General features: G+C 39.2%; 1 protein-coding gene across 2 annotated transcripts in view; it reads left to right on the top strand.

Annotated features, from left to right (window-relative positions):
* Positions 1–7,046: 7,046 nt before the first annotated feature.
* TMEM178A (transmembrane protein 178A) overlaps positions 7,047–21,921 on the top strand; it is a 30,048-nt gene continuing 15,173 nt past the window's right edge. Inside the window, exon 1 of one of the 2 annotated variants that reach the window (XM_011935932.1) lies at positions 7,047–7,158. In XM_011935932.1, the coding sequence (XP_011791322.1) occupies positions 7,065–7,158 (94 nt within the window). In that variant the 5' untranslated portion in view covers positions 7,047–7,064. Of the gene's footprint in view, positions 7,159–16,842; positions 17,023–21,921 lie in introns of those variants that run through there. The other variant, XM_011935933.1, reaches the window with a different exon arrangement.

Here is a 21,921-nt window from a genome sequence, read left to right as displayed (position 1 = left end):
GGACTCAACTGTGTAATTTATAATTTTTTTCTTAAGATGATTTCATAGGGAATTGACAAGAAGTTATACCTGATGTCAGAAACTGGAATTAGAGTTCATAGTAGAGAATGCAAAAGGTGTTTACCCTTTAGAAAATTGCTTAGTATAATGTAAATTTTGCCTTAATTGCCCATTTTAAATTTCTTCGAAGAAGTTTTGAAAAGAATTTGATGAAAGAAAAAAAAAACCATGTTTTTGTTGTTGTTGCAATAGGAAAAACATTCTAGGTTTATTCATTCTTTGCTTCATGAGAGGATTTAATACCCATAATTCATGTGAAGGCAAAGAGAAGTCTATAATTGTGCTTCATTTTATTCAAAAGTTTCAGGTAGTGCTTTTTGAATTTAATAATTCTGTGTTAAATACCTGGAAGTTGTATTTAATCGCTTTAATTTAATTTGTATTATGAATCTTGATTATTCATTTCAATTTCTTCCTTTTTTTCCTTGAATTTTATTTCTGGGTAGCTTGCCACATATTGCAATTGGGATAATAGTTAATTTTATCCAAAGCCCTATTCAAGAAATTTGAACACGACATGACTTTCTGTGACCCCCAGTTTCCTCCTTTATACTGAGGAAAGGACATATCTAGGTAAACCTCTGTAGTCATACATGGCAATGATTATAATGGTAGATCTGCTACTCAACCTCTGATGCTTGATAGGACCTGTTTTTGCCTAAATCCTTCCACACAAAGCAGACACTGGGTAGACACGCCAAGAGATCTGTGTCATCTCCATCGAGGTCAGGCTGGTCCTTATTGAGAGAGCCACAGTGTGAATTCCAGAAGACAGAATGTGTATGATCTAAGGTATTGAGCATACTGCCCCATGTTTGCCCTGTCATAAGCATTCTGGTCATTTGGAAGACTTAAAAGATTAAGAGGAGAAAAATGAAAATGTTGATATAGCTTTATAGAACTGTACTGGACAGTGATGGGAAAGAGGGGGAGACAGACACCTCCGTGGACGAGGGCCATTACATATTGGTCTTCGATTTGGTGTCTGATTTGAAAATATGTTTCTTAGAATTGTTTTTTATTCTTTTGGGATTTTTGTTTGTTTGTTTCATTCTACTAACAGTCACACTAGGGAAGAGTGTTACAAAATCCCTGGAAGATTATGAACTAGAAAACTGAAATTACTCTGTAGCAGCCATATGATGAGTGCATTAGTCAAGGAATAAAAGAAAAAGCACCTTAAATTTACACAGCAACTTTCTCTCACATAACTCAGAGCAGTTTTTACAAAGAGAGAAAGGAGCCATGTTTCCTAACTAAGCATATATGATCGGGAGAATAACATTGGAACTGCTGGTAGTTATCACTTGTCTGCAGGGGAGATGGTGTTCCTGTGCTCCAGTGGGGGAGGATTAGGAACCCTGAGAACCAGGAGCTGTAGGCCTGGCCTTGGCTCTTCCCGCTCCCTGTGGGACATTGGCAAGTCATTTCAACTTCTGTGGACCTCAGTTGCTCATTTTAAAAGCGAAGGGTCAGACTTCGTGCTTTCTAACGGTTTACCTTATTATTACATTTTATGACTTATTTGGAGCACCAGGATGTACAGAATGAGTTTTCCAAATAGCTAAAACCTACCTCTCTGTGCATCAAAACTTGTATTTATCTAGCTGGATAAATATATTCATTCAGTGCATTATACACATGTCTGCCTTCTAAAACGGAGAGTGCTAATTTTAACTTTTGCTTAATGACTCAAGGTTATCAGTGTGAACTATGATGTAATGCCTAGGTTCCCTTAGGGAATGCAGAGGTTTGTAGAACTATTTGCCTTAAAACTAAAAGATGCAATTTACTATTTTTTTTTTTTAAGATTGTGCTTGTTTTGATTTTTTAAAATGCTGATTGTCTTGCTAAATATCATATCCTTCTGCTTCTGTTGTCTGCCTCTGGTTGTCCCTCTGAATATTCCACTTTGCTGCTTCTGCTGGGCCAGAAACAGGGGGCCATAGATGAAGCAAGTGGATATTAGGTCTGAAGTTAGGGCAAATATTTCCCAGGTGAGGTTTCAGGAGGTACTTCTGCTGGTGAAGACTTGGGACTTTATTGCCACTGCCTGGGGCCTTTGAGATATTTTTCTGTGTTCTAATCAGTGACTCTTAGTAAGTATAGTATCAAGGTATATGGCATTTCCTATTTAGAGAATGATGTAAATTTTGTGACTCTCCTTCCTAGAGGAGAAAATGAGGATGAAAGCAGGGCAAGAATTACATTGCCAAGGGATCTCAAGAGGGCTCAGAAATATAAAGGGGTCACAGGGTCTGTGAAAGTGTCCAGATGACTGACAGGTGTGAGCAGATCTCATCTGTGGGGCATCCCACACAATTCTCCTGTTCACAGCCTGGGCTTGCCAGCCAGTCTCTAACATGACAGCCCGTTACCACCTCCTCAAGATAAAGCAGATACAGGGGGGATGGTAGTGGCAAAGGCTGAATTAGGACCCATGGATGCAGAACTTCTAGTTAATTGTTATTCTATTGATCTTCAGGACTACTTGCAGTAGATTAAGAAAATTTAAACTGGTTATTCATTTTCTCTGTATTTACAGGCAAATGTCGCTTTATTAGCTTGCAAAATACGGTCTCGTCCATTTCAGCATAAATCTGGACACTGACTAATTTGCACTTGTTTAATCTGCAAGGCTGGCAATTTTGGGAAGCCTCCTACCTCCTTCACCGCCCCTCCCCATAGTCTCACCTCACCCATCCAGCAAAGCTAAGAATGTTATTTTAGGCTATGGAAGCCATGTTAAAAATACCACTGCGTTTCTCTAAGCTTTTCTGAAGTTTTAAAAGAAATAAATAAAAATAATGCCAGTCTCACATGGGGCTCTCCTTCACTGCATTTTCTGGGCACCCACGGAAGAGAAGTAACACGCCCCGCAATCGGATCTGGTGCTGTTGCAGGACACAGCTTCCCTGTCCAGGATGTGGACGGGAGCTTATCCCAGGCAGGATGGAGCCTGGAGAGTCTAATATATGCAGCTGTAATTTCACCTAAGATTGGGTTTTTGTAGTTCCTAAGAGTGAGAGGGAAGTGTGGGAAAAGCCACGAGGTGATCAGCAGTTAGGGAAACAGGGCTGTATGCCACTGGAGTTAAGTATGCCACAATCGTGTACCACGTGCATTAGCTTTTCCCTTCCTTTTAACACAATCAGTATGGATGAGGATGGGCACAGTGTGGAAGTGACTTCTGTTTTCTTCCCTTCTAATACCAGCCCCCTCCTGACTTCTAGAAAAATACTGACGTACTTGAGATCAGGCTTCTGGAATTACAGTTCCTGTAGCAGTGGATGTAGCCTGCCTTATTCATTGAAGGCTTTGGATTGACTTCTTTATTGATTTGGGCTGATAATCATGCAGTCTGTTGGGCTGTTCCTAATTATTTTGGTTATCTTAATTATTGAATTGTGTATGATCTGTTCTGTTCAAGTAACTTTTCAGCAAAAATAATTGAACCAGCTGAAGAGTGCATGCATCTACCTAGTTCTGATCTGCTTCTGCCTCTAGCCTTTTGTGTCATGTTAAATAAATCATTTTACTTCCATGTTTTTTTTTTTTTTTTTGAAACGGAGTCTCGCTCTATCGCCCAGGGTGGAGTGCAGTGGCCGGATCTCAGCTCACTGCAAGCTCCGCCTCCCGGGTTTACGCCATTCTCCTGCCTCAGCCTCCCAAGTAGCTGGGACTACAGGCGCCCACCACCACACCCGGCTAGTTTTTTTTGTATTTTTTAGTAGAGACGGGGTTTCACCGTGTTAGCCAGGATGGTCTCGATCTCCTGACCTCGTGATCCACCCGTCTTGGCCTCCCAAAGTGCTGGGATTACAGGCTTGAGCCACCGCGCCCGGCCACTTCCATGTTTTTTATTTCCCCCTCTGTGAACATAGAATGATATTTATCTTGTGGTTTAAGATTTAGGGTCGCTAAATATCAGGTGCTATCAAAGTGTAAATTATTGCTATCAGTTTGATAGGGCCATTCATGCTGATTTCATGTAGTTTAAATCTTTTTTTCTGATTATGAACTTTTATATATACATGCTTATTGTGGTAAATGCAGAAAACTGTAAAGAAGGAAAAAAATCATCTGTTATCCTGCCAGTTAGTTATATAAACCTGTTAAAAGATCTGTTTTCATTCAGTCTTTATGCTAAGGCAAACGTATTATTTCAGATACTGTGAAATATACTGCTTTGTATCCAGCATTAAGCCAGATAATTTTCCAGTTTTGATCATTTTTAATATCTGCATAGTAGTTTAATGTGTGGATGCATAGCACCTATTCCCATATCTCCTCATATCCCTTTTTTACCCAACTGACAGAACCATCTATCTAAAATAAACTTGATCATATCACCTCCTTGCTTAAATCCTTCTGCAGCTCCCGATAACTTACTAGATGGAGCCTTGTCATGTGGGGGAGGGAGCTCTTCCCGCCTGGTCCCTGCCGACCTTTCCTCTTAGCTCTTCATTTCTCATCACTCTCCCTCTCATGCTTTTTGCTCCAGCAATACTGAACCTTCTGTCAGTTCCTATGAACAATCCTGTCCCCTACACCTTCGCTTTTGCTGTTCCTCTGCTAGAACAGTGCCACCCACACGTGCCCCTGGACCCGGCTGACTCTGACACAGGAAGGATTCTCCAACCTCCTCTCACTGGAGCCTTTTTCTCTTGGCAGTTTTGTATTGGCCTGTTTATATTTCCATCCCTTATATTACTACCAGACCCTCTAATCTATTCTTCATGCAGGGGCCAGAGTAAAATGTTTTTTGCTTGTTTAAAAAAATCAATTCTGATCACACCTTTTCCTAGTTTATAATCTCTTGTGACTTCCATTGGGGTTCCCAGTAGAGAGCAAGTCTTGGCCCAGCCTTCATTCTCTCCGTGGTCTAGCCGCCTCCTTCCTTTCTAGCAACTTCTTCCATGATGCCCCCTTACTCTCCGCAGCCCAGGCCTGCAGGTCTTCCTGTTAAGGAGTGAGCTGCTCTCTTACCACAAAGCCCTGTGCATGCTCTTCCTTCTGCCCTAAAGGATAATCTTGCTTATCCTGGGGATGTCAGCCCTCTTCCTGTTACAGCTCAGGCACCCTGTTCTATGATTTTGGAACACTCAGTACTTCTCCTTTATGTCACAGTTGTAATTTGACATCTCTTTGTGCTAGTCTTTCAATAATGCCCCTGTCCTTCTCTAGACTCTAAGCTCTGTGAGGGTAGGACTTTTGTTTGTTTTCATTCATTTTATAGATAGGATTGAACTGAGGGAAAATTACAGGGTCTAATAGGTGAGGCTCTTCAGTAAATTGGGCTAGATAAGACTAATTAAGTTAGATGTGACCAAGTAAGGTAAAGGCAGGACGCATAGATTAAAGGTGATCATGCATAAGAAGTGCCTGGTCTCTTGCACTACTTGGAATTCTGATGAAATAAATATTATCAGCCGCATTTTACACATTAAGACTCAGAGACTTACTTTGCTACAGGTAGAAAGCTAGCTAATGGGTAGTAGGACCATGATTATTAAGCCAAACTCCAGGATGGAGAGGCTGTACAGACTGAAGAACATGCCAGGCCATCTCTGAGGAAGTGACAGCCTCCTGGTCTGCAGTCTGAAGAGCTTGTGTTTGTGTGTCTCAGGAAATGGTTGTCTCACTGTCGGTCTGAAACCAGTCAGGCTGTGAAGTGGGGCATCCAGAAGCAGGGAGTGCTGAAGCTGATTTCACCCCTGCACATTCGTGCCTTGGTGATTAGTGGTCTTCTCTGAGACCTTTTGCATTGCCCTACACACGTGGGGGCAGCTACTAGCCAGGGTGCCTGTCCTCAGAGAGCACTCTACTGAGCCCAGAGCAGGAAGTCACCAGGTGCTCACTTTGGAAAATTCATGTACTTCTGAGCCCTGCAGGGAAACAGAGGTGGGCTTTCTACTCCTAGCCCAGGGCTCTGTAGTTACCCCTGAGGAGTGGGGAGGACTTTGGGATGCCCCAGAATAGTGGCTTTCCAGCCCCAGGCTTGGAATACCAAACAAAGGCACAACTGAAGTGTTCTGGTAAAAGGGAATAATCCATAAAGGATGTTGCTAGACAGTTTTAAAAAATGTCTTCAGAATTCTCTTAAATTAGGTTTTTCTTTTAATTACCTACTTATCCTTCAGAAACTTGAAACAGTCCCATTTCTTATCAACATATTCCTTGTCAATTATGCACAGGCGCCGGCTTGTGGTGCCGAGGGTGATGCTTAAGTACAAGGCAGCTGGAATGTTTTCCCCTTGGGTTGAGGGGAGTGATAGGAATGCTGATGTGCTGCAGCTCTGGGCTACGGATGGTGGCTGGTGGCAGAGGGGACAGTCTGAGTGCAGTAGGCAGTAATGCCTGGGGGCAGGATGGGGAGCAGGTGAGCAGGCAGAGCTGTGAATGACAGAGCGAGTGGGGGCTGGGTGCTAACCTCTGATTTTTGTGTTCCTCTAAACTCCTCCTATCCACTGGTTCTTAGCAGTGAATTCCCAAATAGCTGATTGAAGGGATGCTTAGCAAAACTGCCTAATGGCACTTTTTTTCCTCCTGCCTGGTTGGCTACGTCATCATGCTGCTTGACATAAAATTAAGGCTGGAAACGTTTTGAGGGCCTGAGATGTAAGCCTAAAATATAGCAGAGTATATTTGCACGCATGCGTGTGTGTGTGTGTGTATGTGTGTGTTTGTATTATGAGATGCAGTGAGAAGGGTAGTAAGGTACAGGTCTGGACTGTTTGCAAGTTATCTCACCCTCTCCTTGTCCTCCAGCCAGGAAGTCTGTGTGTCCCTGTCAGGATTAGATGTGATAAGGATGAGTGGTAAACAGAAAGAGGGTCATACCTCCCTTTCATGCTGTCATCGGAACTGGACCAGATGTCTATTTATATTTTAGGGTCAAGCACCTGATAGTTATTCGGACTGTTTGAACTGTGTGGGGTGGGTGGGTACATTCAGGTAGGAGGAAGTACAAAGAATTCAGTTTAGAAGGTGCAACTGTGGGGATGGGCCCCCTTTCCCCACTCAGAGAGAGATTTCTGTCTGGAGATGTCAGTTCCACTTGGTCAAGAGGAGGTTTTCCCTTCCCATCCTCATCAGGTATTGAACCCCTAACTCCTATCCCTGATCTGGGGCTCATGCGTGTCTAGGGCTCTGAGGTTACGGAGAGCTGGAGTCCCTTCCCTTCATGCCCCTACTTTCTTGTACCTTTTTCTTGCTTCCTAGTCACTTCTGTGCCCCTTTTTGGGGTTTTCCTCAGCTCCAGTCAGGTGTTCAGGCACCTGAAAACCAAGCAGGGAAAGGAGCTTTTCTATGCAGAACTTGATACAGGATTTTCCTTGAGTCTGTGTCTGCTTCAGTGTGGGTAGAAGGCAGCCTCAAGGTATCAGTGTGAAAGCAAAGGGAATGTAAATGCACAGATATGAGAAAGCAATGCCATGTGTCAACACAGGCCTGCCTGCTCTATCCCTGTTCACTTTCAAAGGGTTAACTGGGCATGATCAGATGTAGTCATAGTGATTCTTATCTGACAAAGTCTGTTTAGATATCTAAGAACTGATTTTGGAGGCAGGTGCAAATTCAATCCCATCTATGTCACTTGTTAGCTGTGGGACTGTAGGCAGATTATTTAACTTCTCTCCGTCTCGATTTCCTCCTCTGTAAAACAGAGGTAACAATAGAACCTATCAGATGAGGGAAATGTGAGTAAGGCTCTCAGCACAGAACCTGACATATAGTACAGTTTTAGTAAGTTAGTATCAGTCCTGTTTAATTATGTGGCCTTTGGCAGGCCATTTAAGTGCTCTATGCCTTGTTTTCCTTACTTGTAAAAGAGAAGAATGTCTGCCTTAGGTAACTAACAAGCGTGTATGAGAAGGCACTTTGAACAAAGCATAACATGCTATATAATCAATAAAAGCAGGATTATCATTTTCCTAGAACTACACTAAAGCAATTCTGGTGGTCTCAAAAGTGTGCTTATCTGGCTACAGACTTAGGTCCTGATTTAGAGATGCCTGTGGAGCTGCTGGAGGAACCAGACACATGGGAAATAGTGATAAAAGCTGCTAAAGACAGAGGGCCCTGCCCTGACTGTCACTTCCTGCTGCTGCCACTAATGGCTTTGGGATTTGGCTTCTTCCTATCATGAGGTTCTTGCCACTGGAAGGTGGTGAGTGTCATCCTCAGCTCTTGTTGGAGCATTTAATTGAAAACACATCTAATTTGTACACTTTACTGCCCCTTTCCTTCTTTGACTCTGGTACTTACCACGCTATCTAACTGTAAGAGGGTGTGCTGAAAAAGTAAAAGGAAATGCAATTCAGACTTTTCAGTTTTGCTTTATCATTGCTTAACCTTGATTATTGCTTAGACAAAGCTGAAAATATTGTTCATATTCAGTTCAATATTTTTTTGAAATTGATTTCAATAATCTATAAAAATTCAGAAATACAACTCTATCAATTAACAAGCCAGCTATAGAACAGATTCTCTCTATAGATCCTGAAGTCCAGCTTGAAAGGGGCTCCTAGTTTCTGTTTATCTTGATACGTATCTATAACATATCCCATCATAAATCCAGCAGCCCATCTGGTGAAGGGGACATGAGAACATTCTTCATGGTAGCAAATATGTTTAATTTTTTTCACACTCTGAGCAGAGCTGTTGCCCTTGTCTATATTTTTATAAATTAGCTGTACCAAATGCCACTTTCCTATTCACTGTATACAGTAGTAATTAGTCAATTTAGCTTGATCCAGAGTTCATTTTCATAAAGGAAACAAACTTTTGAAAGTGTAGCTCAATATGAAGGATTCTATCAAGACACCTGGAAGGGACCAACAGTGTATTGTTTTTAAGGATAATTTGCTCTGGAACACTGCCAACCCATGCTAAAATGTGCAGCCTTTCTCCAGTAAGTTGGTCTTTTCTGAGTATTTGGGAAATTGCTAAAGCCATTAATGTTTATGGATCATCCTGTGGCAAGTAGGAGATCTCTTTCTCCCCTTCTCCCTCCCCATTTCAGAGTTCTAGTTTAGTTTCATTTTGTTAGTTTTTAGTTTTTATGGCACCATACTCTAGACTTAGAAAGTAGATCTGTCTAAAAGGCATGTGCTGAATAAATGTTTGTTGAATGAATGAGTGAAAGAAAGAGTAAATAAAAGGATTCACTTTTGAATGCAAAAGGTAATGATTGACATGGAAACAGAATGGTGGTTGCTAGGAGCTGGAGAGGAGCAAATAAGGAGTTTTTGTTTAATGGGTACAGAGTTTTTGTTTTCAAGATGAAAAGAGCTCTGGAGCTGGATGGTGGTGATGGGTGCACCACAATATGAATGCATTTAATCCACAGAACTGTACACTTAAAATTGGTTGAGAAACAGTGATGTCAGTAAATGAAAGTATAGGAGGTTCCAACCCTCAAAGTCACACAAAAACATTGATTTTGACAATTATCCATGGTAAGAATACCCCTGTGGTAACTCAGGAGTCCAATGGAGAGATTCTAGAACCCCATTTGAGAAAAAAATCTGAGAATAGATACTTTGAAGAGGATAACAAGAACAGTCTCACTTTACCTATGTCACGCCTTTCTCAAGGTGGCACAGCTCAATGCCCAGAGAGTCCACTTTGGCCTATGATTTATCCAGTGGGGTAAAGAGAGAGTGTAGTGACTATCTGATTTCCACAGCCTCATAGGACGTTGTCCAAGATGCTCACTTCTGCCTTGCCCCACCCCTAGATCACTAAGGGGATTGGTATGTTTGAATAGTCCAGGGGAAGCTAGGAGCAGGGAAAAGAGGCAGGAGCTAACAAAAACCATTGCAGGGATCTCAAAATATGGCCATAGATCCTATTGACTGCCTGTGAACTCCACCAAGGGGCTCACCCATGAGCCCCATGGGATGCCTCACCTGCAGTCATGTGCCCCCACAACTGGCTGTCATGTGCCTCCGCAAAAGATGGTGTACACAAGCTTCTGAGATGGTGTGTACATGCTGTTTCAGACAGCACGTGAATATCAGCACCTAGCTCAACTCTGGGATGCAGAGAAGGTGTACAGATGTGAACACTACAGGACACTGCCCTGGGGAAAATAAAGGGCAGTGCCCTGAAGTGTTGATTAAGCAAAGGCCAGTGCCCTAAAGTGGAATTGAGAGAAGGCCAACAATACTAAGATGCCCCCCACTGCCTGCAAGAGGGGATGAAAGAAGTGGGGCAGGTGTGTCCATAGATATGAACATCATTCTCTCCCTATACCAGTCAGTAAAGACAGGAGGAGGAGACTGCTTCTTCAAATGTGAAAACAGCAACACAAGCCTTCAAGGAAAGTGAAGCATCAAGGAAACTTAACACTAATAAAGGAAAAAAATAAAGTCCCAGTAGTTGGCCCCAAAGAGGTGAATATCTATGAATTGTCTGATAGAGAATTCAAAATAGTTGTCTTAAAGAAGCTCGGTAAACTACAAGAGAACAGAGACGACTAAATGAAATCAGTAATACAATACTGAACAAAATGGTAAGTTCAGTAGAGATAAAAATCATACAAAGAACCAAACAGAAATTATGAAGCTGAAGATACAGTGGCTAAACTGAAAATTCTATAGAGAGCCTCAATAGCAGACTCAAACAGAAGAAAGAATTGGTGAACTTGAAAACAGATCAGTTGAAGTGATTCAGTAAGAAGGAGAAACAAACAAAAGAATGAAAAAGTGAAGAATGTATCTGTGACATATGGGACAGTATCAGACAAAATTCCAGAAGGAGCAAAGAAAGAAGAAAGGGACAGAAATCTTATTTAAAGAAATAGTGACAGAAAACTTCCCCAATCTGAGGAGAGCAGTAAACATCCAGATGCACAATGTTCAAAGAACCCTTAATAGGCTGAACATCAAGAGATCTTCACTGAGACATATCATAATCTAACTGTTGAAAGTCAAAGACAAAAAGAATTTTGAAAGCAGCGAAAGGGAATCAACTCATTACGTAGAAGGGAATCCTTATAAGACTACCAATGGATTTCTTAGTGGACTCCTGCAGGCCAGGAAAGCATGGGGCAATATATTCAAAGTGCTGAAAGAAAAAAAACCTGGCAACTAAGAATACTTGTTGGAGTGCCTGTTGTTAAAACAAAACAAAACAAAACAAAACAAAACAAAAGTGTTGGCAAGTATATGGAGAAAAGAGAACCCTGGTACACTGTTAGTGGGAATATAAATTGGTACAACCATTATAGAAAACAATACGGAGGTTCCTTAAAAAATTAAAAATAAAACTAACGTATGACCTGGCTATCCCACTTCTGGGTATTTATCCAAGGGGATTAAAATCAGGATCTCGAATAAATGTCTACACTCCCATATTCTTTACATCATTATTCACAGTAGCCAAATATTCACAATAGCCAAGAAGCAACCTAAAGGTCCATTTACAGATGAAAAGATAAAGAAAATGTTTAATTTATCTATATAAATGTTTTATATATGTATACATAAAAAATTTCCTTTATCCATTCTTCTGTAGATAGACCTTTAGGTTGCTTCTTGGCTAAAACATATATACATATATAATGGAATATTATTTATGTTGCTTCTTGGCTAAAAAATATATACATATACATATACATATATATGTATATAATAGAATTTTATTCAGCCTTAAAAAGAAGGAAATGCTGTCATATGTGACATGAATGAACCTGGAAGACATGCTAAGTGAAATTAACCGGTTACAGAAAGACAAATACTGCATGATCTCACTTATATGTGGAATCTAAAATATTCAGACTTATAAAAGCAGAGAATAGAATGGTGGTTACCAGAGGATAGAATGGTGATAACCAGGGGCAGGGGGAATGGGAAGATAGATGTTGGTCAAGGAGTACAAAGTTTCGGCTATGCAAGATGCATAGATTCTGGAGATTTATTTACAGCATGGTGGATAGATAGCAATATTGTATTATAGACTTGCAATTTGCTAAGAGGGTGCAACTTAAATGTTCTCACTACACACACCCACAAAGGGTAACTATGTGGTGTGATGGATATATTAATTAACTTGATTGTGGTGATTATTTCACAGTATATACAGATATTAAATCATCAAGTTTTATACCTTAAATATATACAATAAAAATGGTTAAGATGGTAGATTTTATGTTATATGTATTTTACCACAATACGAAAAATTGGAGAAAAAAAGACAGTGATTGATAGTTGGCCACTTTTTTTTCTCCTAAATGCTGGAGATGAGGATGAAATTACAAGTACTATAGTCCCTAGGTCACACTTTACTGGTCCTGCCTGTAAAGGGGGAGGGGAGAGGGACTAGATGGACACTAACAGTTATTAAGCATCGATTATGGGCTAGGCACTGTGTTAGGACAGTTTATATGTATTATCTCATTTGATCCTCCTGACAATAATATAAGATTGTGTGACCACTCTATTACTTTTATTACTACTATATTACTTTTTATTATAGATACAATATAATAACTACATTAAAGGAGATTTAAACATTAATTCAGCAAGCCAGTGGTCAGTCTAACCCAATGACAGATTCCACTTTTGCCCAAGATCATGCCTTTTTGAACACTATTATTTCTGGTTTACTCCTCAGCCACCTTTTTTTTTTTTTTTAACTTCTGTGATGATATTTACTGTCTCTGAAATGGGTTGAATCTGTCTGACCTGTCGTTAGACTCTCCCTCTTTGGCCCCTACAGATCATGTGTTTGCGGTTCAAGGAACTCACCTGAGTCTTGCCTTTAAGTCTTGCCTGGATTTGTTCAGATAAATAAAGTAGCAATAATAATAATAATAATTAAAGCTAACACTAATAATATTATATTATTATTTCATTTAATCCTCCTTTGAGACAGATGAACTGTCATTGTCTCAGAGAGACATATTGGTGCTCAGAGAGGTTAAATAGCTTGCCAGGGGCTCACAGATAGTGAATAGTGAAGCCAAAATGCAAATCCAGCCTGTCTTGCTCCAGAGAGAATATAGAGTGAACACAGAAAAAATTTCTTAGTTACCAAGAAGTTGAGTCTCCATTAATAATAAGAAACAATTGTGGCAGAACCAGATATAGTATGTGGTAGATAGAAGATCTAAACAAAGAATAACCTCTCACCTTTCAGGCCCTTTCTATATCAAACATTCTTGCTCCCAGTTGCTTTTACTTTGGTTGGAGTCTTACTCATTTTCATCTGGTAACCTCTAGGATGGAAGCCACATGAGACTACTGAGCATTTGAAATGATGCTTGTCTGAAAAGAGATGTGCTATAAGTAGAAAATATCAGATTTAGATTTTGAAGACTTAGTATGAAAAAAGTATATAAAATATGTCATTAGCAACTTTCAAAGTATTGGTTGTATGTTAAATTTTAAAATATTAAAATTAATCTCACCAATTTTTAAATATGACCATTAGAACATTTAAAATTCTTACGACTTGCGTTATATTTCTACCAGACAGAGCTGCTTAGATTTACTAATTAGTATCTTTTTCCTTTCAATTCTGTAGACTTGATGAAAAGTTTGTCCTCAAGAACTTTGCCTTTGGGACTGGTTTAGCCATTTGAGGCTCTAAAAGTCAGTGTTAAGCTCCTAAACTTACTGTATTTAGTTTATTTATTTTAACAAGTTTAACTGTTTATACCCAATACAGGAGGTGATAAGGAAAGCATTTTCTTTTGTCTGCTTTAGCCCCTGCTTTGCTCTGAAATTAAATCTCTGACCAGAACATGGTTGCTACCCTGTCTTATGACCCCATGATTGATTTTTCTTTTCAAATTGAGCTGTGTGCTGGGGAAATAATTCTTTATTTTTCTGCTCAAGGGCCAGCTGAAGAATTCCAAGTTGCCTTCGAAATGTTTAGGAAATGGTGTAGCCTATTATTAACTCTTTCTGCTAGAGAACCTTAAGCATTAGTTATACTGCTATTGTCATCAACTGTTTCAGACATATCTCTTAAATGTTGTATATCCAGAAAAAGTCACAGCCTCCCTGCTTAAGAAATTTAGGACATTAATGAAGAGGCAGATTTTCTGATCTATTAGGCAGTGACAAAGACTGAGTAATCAAGAGTGAGATGGTGAGGCTCAGTCTCTAACGTCAACATAGAGCCAACAAAGAGAGTGAGCTATGTGGTCTGCAGTATTTGGGGGAGGCTTTTCAAAGGCAGTGAGCTTGGAGGGATTAGCGGTTTTTGGGCTGTTCTAAAGTTAGTGATATAGGCTAGGATGGTCACAGAGATGGGCATGATATTGCCAGGGGACAATTTGGGGAGGGAGGGAAGTAGCCCCTGGGAACAGTCACAGGTAAGTGTAAGTGAAGTTGGAGGTGGGGATAGATGATAGGGGTCTAGAGTCTGAATTTGACTCAGGAAGAACCTACTTGTATGTTCCTGGACAGAGTCAGACAATGAAAACCCCAGTCTTATGTTCTGAGGGATTGTGTGTGATTTTCGCATCTTCTGTTTGTCAGTATGGAAGTTGACACAATGGCAAAGCATTAAAACATTTAAATAAACAATTATATAGTACTTATGTGTATCAGACACTTTATTTTAAAATAAATACATAATTTTAAAACAAAAACATAATTATATCATAGCAAGTGAAACTGTTTCTTGCTTATAGTAATCAATTTAAAGCCACATATTAAGTTAATGATTCTGTAAAAGGCAGGCAGATGTAACAAACATCTTAAAGGTTTTCTTTCTTTTTTTTTTTTTTTGAGACGGACTCTCGCTTTGTTGCCCAGGCTGGAGTGCAGTGGCACGATCTCGGCTCACTGCAAGCTCCACCTCCCGGGTTCACGCCATTCTCCTGCCTCAGCCTCCGAGGAGCTGGGACTACAGGCGCGCACCACCTCGCCCGGCTAATTTTTTGTATTTTCGGTAGAGACGGGGTTTCGCCGTGTTAGCCAGGATGGTCTAGATCTCCTGACCTCGTGATCCGCCCGCCTCGGCCTCCCAAAGTGCTGGGATTACAGGCGTGAGCCACCGCGCCCTGCTAAAGGTTTTCATATTGCATTTTACTGATGGACACCTGAGACTCCAGAGGCCCCAGAACTTCATAGAGCAGATTTATCTAGCAGTGGCATGCAGGGTAGGTTGAGGGTTGAGCAAGGAGGTCAGTTAGCAAATTCTTCAGGAGTGAGGTGATGGGAGTCTTGCTCTGAAATGGCGAGAATGGAGAGGAAACATGAGAGCTGTTGGTCGGGCCATTGTTCAGGAAGCTGTTGCTGCATGTCTGGTTATTTCTCTGGACATTTGGGTTAATCTCTGATGAACATTTAAGGTGCAGACTCCTGGTGTGTGGCAGTGGTTCTGTATGGCAAATTGGGTAGGTGCCAAGAGAGAACTCATAATCCAAGGCTGACATTATCCAGTGCTTACAGTGGGCCACACGTCCTATGCTAAGTCCTGAATTACCTCCTTCATTCCTCACCATAACTCAGTGAGGTGTCTGCCATTATTTCCCCTCTTTTACAGATGAGGGAACCAAGGCTCAGGGAGATTCAGTAATTTGCCACAAGTCACACAACTAGGACTCAAACCCAAGTCTGTCTGACTGCAAGGTCTTTAACCATCATGTATACTGCCCGCCTCATTATTGATTGATAGTAATGACTGTTTATAGCATCTTTCATGTTTCTCCCTCATTTAACCTTGAGTAGGGGTTTCTCTGACTTAGCTTGGAACTCAGTATTGGAAGCAACAGAAATTCACCAGGCAAAATCTCCATTTCTAACCCCCTGTGCAACATACTTATATATCTTATTCTATGATTTATATCATCATTAAAGTGGCTCTACTTGGCCCTTTAAGAAGCTAATTAATCACTAAATATAAACCACAACTTGTTCTTTTCAATCCTCTGCATGTTTCTTCCCCCCATTGTGTGATGCCATCTGGTGCTATGAGATCATGCTTTTTGTGTTCCTTTTCAGAGAGCCAGATTCATTGCTCTCTAAACCCAGAAAGCCAGTTAATTTCAAAGTTTGCATGTATGACTTTGAAAAAATTGGAATCTAATGCCTCCTTGTGGATTTTAACAGTATAAATTATTCCTTAACACTGCATGGAACTTCCATCTTTACCACCATCTATGTATATGTGTATGCTTGTCTTTTTATCAAAAAGATCTAATTTGTTTTTGGTTGCTTGATTTGTTCTGTCAAGCAACTACAGGTCTTTTCCTGTAAGATTTTTGTGGGTTCATTTTGTCAATTTAATGTGTGTGCTGTAGGGAGGCAAACCTTAATAATATTGCTTTCCTCTTCAAATCTATCTGACTTTCTGCTATGATAGTGGAACAAGTGTTTAAGAACAAGGACATAAAACAGCTAATGGCAGGTCTCTGACACTGCTGCTGAGCTGTCTTTCATTCCCACTTTCTCTTCTAATTCTGCCTGAAGTCTCTAATCATCTTCCAAGGGAGTGGAACACCTGGACCATAGAACATTTTCTTGCAAACTCAGCTGTGGAGCTCTGGGCTCGCTACCAGACCCCCACTCTTTGGAGTCCTTGAGTACTGCTTGTTACTGTCAGCCCAGACCTCATCATTTTCCCTACCCTCTTTCTCTTCTCATTTCAGAATTCTTGGCACTTTAAATTTAGCCTGAGAGCCCCATGGAGAAGGAAAGGCGATTTGGTGATGTGTGCACTACTTACCTCATTCCTGGCACATGCAGAGGAAGCAGGAGAACCCTGGGCCAGCTGCCACCTCCTTCCTGTTACTCTTCTTGCCCACTGGGATCCTGCCCATTACAAGCAAGGAGCAGAGGAGGAGATGGGTCTTGAGTATATTTGCAGTGATTTAAAAGGGACCACACGTTTCCCTGGCACAGAAGCTGTTCTAAGGCCAGCTCCTGTGAGTCTGAGAAAATAGTTTCTCCCCAGTTCACACCCTCTCTCCAGCATTTAAGCAGCTTCTGTGAGAGGCAGGTAGGATGAAGCCACTGAGTCAGCCACGTAGCCAATCCAATCTCCTTCAATTAAGAATCAACTTTGTTTCCAAAAGAGCATATGTTGGTGCTAAATTGGAAAGATTGTTTTTTATTTCAAATTGACAGTACATCTAGTAACTCTAGCTTAACTGTCCACAAAATTAAGATGCATGTCTAGAAAACTAAGGACTGCTAACTTTTCTGAGTAGTAGTATTTAATATATAAAGTTTGGGTAACAGCATTTATGTTAAAGCTTGGTTACAACTAAATAATAGCCTCAGGCTAGTTACTTAACTCTCTGAGCTTCGGATTTTTTTACTCATTTAGTGTAGTTAATAATACCTTTTATATTTAGCTCACAGGGTTGTTGATGAGTAGCGAATGCATTGTGTCAAGTACTTTTTCTGCATCTTTGAGATGATCAGGTGGTTTCTGACTTTTATTCTGTTGATATGGTATGTTGTATTAATTGATTTTAATGTGTTGAAACAATCTTGCATTCCTGAGATAAATCCCACTGGATCATGACGTACAACCCTTTTCAAATGTTGCTGAATTCAGTTTGCTAATATTTTGCTGAGGAATTTTGCATATCTATTCATAAGGAATAGTGTGTATTTTCCTTTTCTTGTGGTATCTTTGGTTTTTCGTATCAGGGTAATTACTGGCCTCACAGAAAGAAGTATGAAGGTCCCTTCATTTTCTGTTTGTTGTTGTTGTTGTTGTTGTTGTTGTCGTTGTTGTTTTGAAGAGTCTATGAAGGATTGTTAATTCTTCCTTAAACATTTGGTTAAATTTACCAGTGAAGCCATCTGGTCATGGACTTTTCTTTGTGGCAAGTTTTTACTAAGTTAATTACTAAATCAGTTTCTTTACTTGTTATAAATGTGTTCAGATTTTCTGTTTCTTCTTGACTCAGTTGTCTTGGAGTTTTATATTTCTAGGTATATGCCATTTTATCTGTTTTATCTAATTTGTTGGCATGTAATTTTTCACTGTGTTCTCTTAAGCTTCGCTATATTTCTCTAAGATTGTTAGTAATAGCCTCTGTTTCATTTCTGATTTTTGTTGTTGTTGTTGTTTTGTTTTTTTGGAGACAAAATCTTGCTGCATTGCCCATGCTGGAGTGCAGTGGCGCCATCTTGGCTCACTGCAACCTCTGCCTCCCAGGTTCCAACAATCTTTGTGCCTCAGCCTCCTGAGTAGCTGGGATTACAGACATGTGCCACCATGCCCGGCTAATTTTTTGTACTTTTAGTAGAGATTAGAGATGCGTTTTCCCTCTGTTGGCCAGGCTGGTCTTGAACTGCTAGCCTCAAGTGATCCATCTGCTTCAGCCTCCCAAAGTGCTGGGATTACGGGCATAGCCAAATTTTGGTTTTGTTTACTTTCTCAATTTTTAATTCTTCATTTTATGTGTTTCCACCCTAGTTTTGTAATCTCTTTCCTTAGTGTGCTCTTCTTTTTCTAGTTTTTTAGGGTGAAGAGTTAGGATACTGATTTGAGATCTTTTTGGTTTTATTTTTGTTTTGAGATAGTCTCACTCTGTCCCCCAGGCTGGAGTGCAATGGCACAATCTCAGCTCACTGCAGCCTACATCTCCTGGGCTTAAGCAATCCTCCTACCTCAGCCTCCTGAGTAGTTAGGACTACAGGTGCATGCCATCATGCCTGGCTAATTTTGTTTATTTTTTGTAGAGACAGGATCTCACTGTGTTGCCCAGGCTGATCCTGAACTCCTGGGTTCAAGTGACACTCCCACCTCAGTTTCTCTAGTGTTGGGATTACAGGCATGAGCTACTGTGCCAGGTGAGATCTTTTTTTAATGTAGACATTTACAGCTATAAATTTCCCTCAAAACATTGCTTTAGCTGCATCACATAAATTTTGGTATGTTGTAATTTTGTTTTTATTAATTTCAAAATGTTTTCTAATTTGCTCTAGTGATTTCTTCTTTACCTTATCGGTTATTTAGGAGTGTATTACTTAATTTCCACAAATTTGTGAATTTCCAAAATTTTATTTTATTATTTATTTCTAATTTCATTGCATTGTAGTGAGAGAACTTACTTTGTATGACTTTAATGTTTTTAAATTTGTTGAGATTTATTTTATTGCCTACATATGGTCTATCCTAGAGAATATTCTATGTGTACTTGAGAAGAATGTGTATTTTGCTGTTATTGGATGGAGTGTTCATAGATGTCTCTTGTATCTAGTTGGTTTATAATGTTGTTCAAGTCTTCTGTTTTTTGTTGATCTTCTGTCTAGTTGTTTTACTCTTATTGAAAGAGAAGTATTGATGCCTCCAACTATTATTATTGAATTGTCTGTTTCTCCCTTCAATTCTGTCAGTTTTTGGTACTGCATGTATTTTGGGGCTCTACTGATCAGTAGATGTTTATGATTACTATATCTTCTTGATGGATAAACCCAGTTATCATTATAAAATATCTTTCTTTCTCTCTAGTAACAATTTTTGTCTTAAATTCTGTTTTGTCTGATATTAGTATAGCCATTTCATCTGTCTTTCAGTTACAGTTTTCATGGTATATCTTTTTCCATCCTTTAAAATTTCAACTTATTTGTGTCTTTGAATTTAAACCGTGTCTCTTGTAGACGTCATATAGTTGGGTTATGTTGTTTTACCTACAATGCCAATCTCTGCCTTTTTAATTGGAGTGTATATTTGTATTTAGTATAATTTTTGGTAAGGTAGGATTTATATATGCCATTTGTCTATTTGTTTTCTATATGACATATGCATTTTTTTCCTGTTTCTTCATTAATGTTTTCTTTTGAGTCAAATACATGTTTTCTAACATAGCTTTTTAATTCTTTTTGTTGTCATTGTTTCATTTACTACATTTTCTTTTGTTATTTTCTTAGTTGTTGCCCTGTGGATTACAAGTGACATCTTAATTTAGTTTGGATTAATACCAATTGAATTTCAATAGTATATAAAAACTTTGCTTCTATGTAGTTTCATCCCCACTCTCCTCCTCTGTACTATTGTTGTCATACAAATTACATGTTTAGACATTGTATGCTGATCAACAGAGATTTATAATTATTGCTTTATGTCTTTTAAATCAGATAGGAGAAAAAATTTTGCGAACAAAAATACATTTATACTGTCTTTTGTGGTAACCTATGTTGTAAACTTTATATGTGCTCTTTATTTTTTATATGTGTGTTCAGTTATGATCCTTCATTTCACTCTGAAAGACTCCCTTTAGTATTTAGTTTTAGGCCAGGTCTGATTATTTTTAGGCCAGGTCTCTCAGTTTTTGTTTAGCTGGGAATATTTTATTTTTTTTCTTCATTTCTGAAGGATAACTTTGATGCATATGGGATTCTTGGTTGACAGTCTTCTTATTTCTGTGTTTTGAATATGTCATCCTATTCCCTTCTGGCCTCCATGATTTCTGATGAGAAATCAGCTGATCATGTTTCAAAGTTTTTTTTGTGTATATGATAATTTGCTTTCTTCTTGCTGCTTTCAAGATTCTCTGTCTTTGGCTTTCAACAGTTTGATTATGATCTATCTGGGTGTGGGTCTCTGAATTTATCTTATTTGTAGTTCCTTGAACTTTTTAGAAATGCAGATTCATGTTTTTAATCAAATTTGGGAAGTTTTTGGCAGTTATTTCTTCAAATATTCTTTTTTGATCTTCCTTCTCTCCTCCTTTCTGCAGCTCTCATTATGCTTGTGATGGTGCCTCACAGGTCTCTGAGGCCCTGACCATTTTTAAAATCATTCTTTTTTCTTTATTTTTCTCAGATTGGATAATTTCAATGGACCTGTCTTCAAGTTTGTTGCTTTTTTCTACCTCCTCAAAACTTCTTTTAAGCCTCTTTGATGCATTTTTCTTTTCAGTTATTATACTTTTTAACTCCAGAATTTCTATTTTTTTCTTTTCAAGAATATTTCTGTCATGTTACTAATATTCTCTATTTAGTGAAACAGCACTCTTGTCCTTTCCTTTAGTTATTTGGATAGATTTTCTTTACTTCTTTGAACATATTTGACATAGCTGATTTAAAATCTTTGTAAGGTAAGTCCAATATTTGGGATCCCTCAGTGACAGCTCCTGTTGACTGCTTCTTTTTTCTTGTTCTTTGCATGTCTTGTATTTTTTTTTGTTGAAAACTGGGAATTTGAAATAATGTACCATGGCAGCTCTGAAATGAGATTCTTGTCCCTCTCTAGGGTTGATTATTGTTTTTATTGTTTTTGCTGTTGTTTCTTTAGTGGCTTTCCTGAATGAATCCTATGAAGTCTGTATTCTTTGTCATAGGAGGGCCCTTAAGTCTCTGCTTGATTAGCTTAGTGGTAAACTAATTATTGTACGGAAATATTCTTAGTCTGCTAAAACCAATAAACCTTCCAGTCTTTGCCAGTGGGGTTTGTTGTGTGCGTGTTGAGTATGCCTTCAACTCTGCCGTAGCTTTCACTTCCTGCTTACAGAGCCTCAAGGTCAGTCTCAAATGGAATGATAGTTCTGAAGAATACAAATGTAAGCTATTACTACGTTTGTGGTCCTTTATCTGTCATTGTTCTTATACTATATTGTTTTCCCTTTGGAAGCACAGGCATTTCCTGACTTATAAACAGCTAACTTATAAGTAAACAGCTACATTTAATGCCTTAGACCTCACAACCACTGCCATGGGGCTCATGTTGACAAAACAAATTTAAAAAAAAAAGAACTTTGAATTTTGAGAAAATGTGTGGTTTCATCAAAAAAAAAAAAAAAAAAAAAAACAAAAAAAAATCAGAGATAGTTTGCGTAGATTTGCTCAAAGGGAGATTCAAAGACTACCTGCATCAGAATTACTTGGGATGCTTGTTAAAATTCAGCTTTCTGGCTCCATCTCAAAACTTTTGATTCAG

This window comes from Colobus angolensis, unplaced genomic scaffold (genome assembly GCF_000951035.1).
Source record: "Colobus angolensis palliatus isolate OR3802 unplaced genomic scaffold, Cang.pa_1.0 Scaffold15, whole genome shotgun sequence".
Taxonomy (NCBI): domain Eukaryota; kingdom Metazoa; phylum Chordata; class Mammalia; order Primates; family Cercopithecidae; genus Colobus; species Colobus angolensis.
This window is presented reverse-complemented; position numbering and strand designations above follow the sequence as displayed.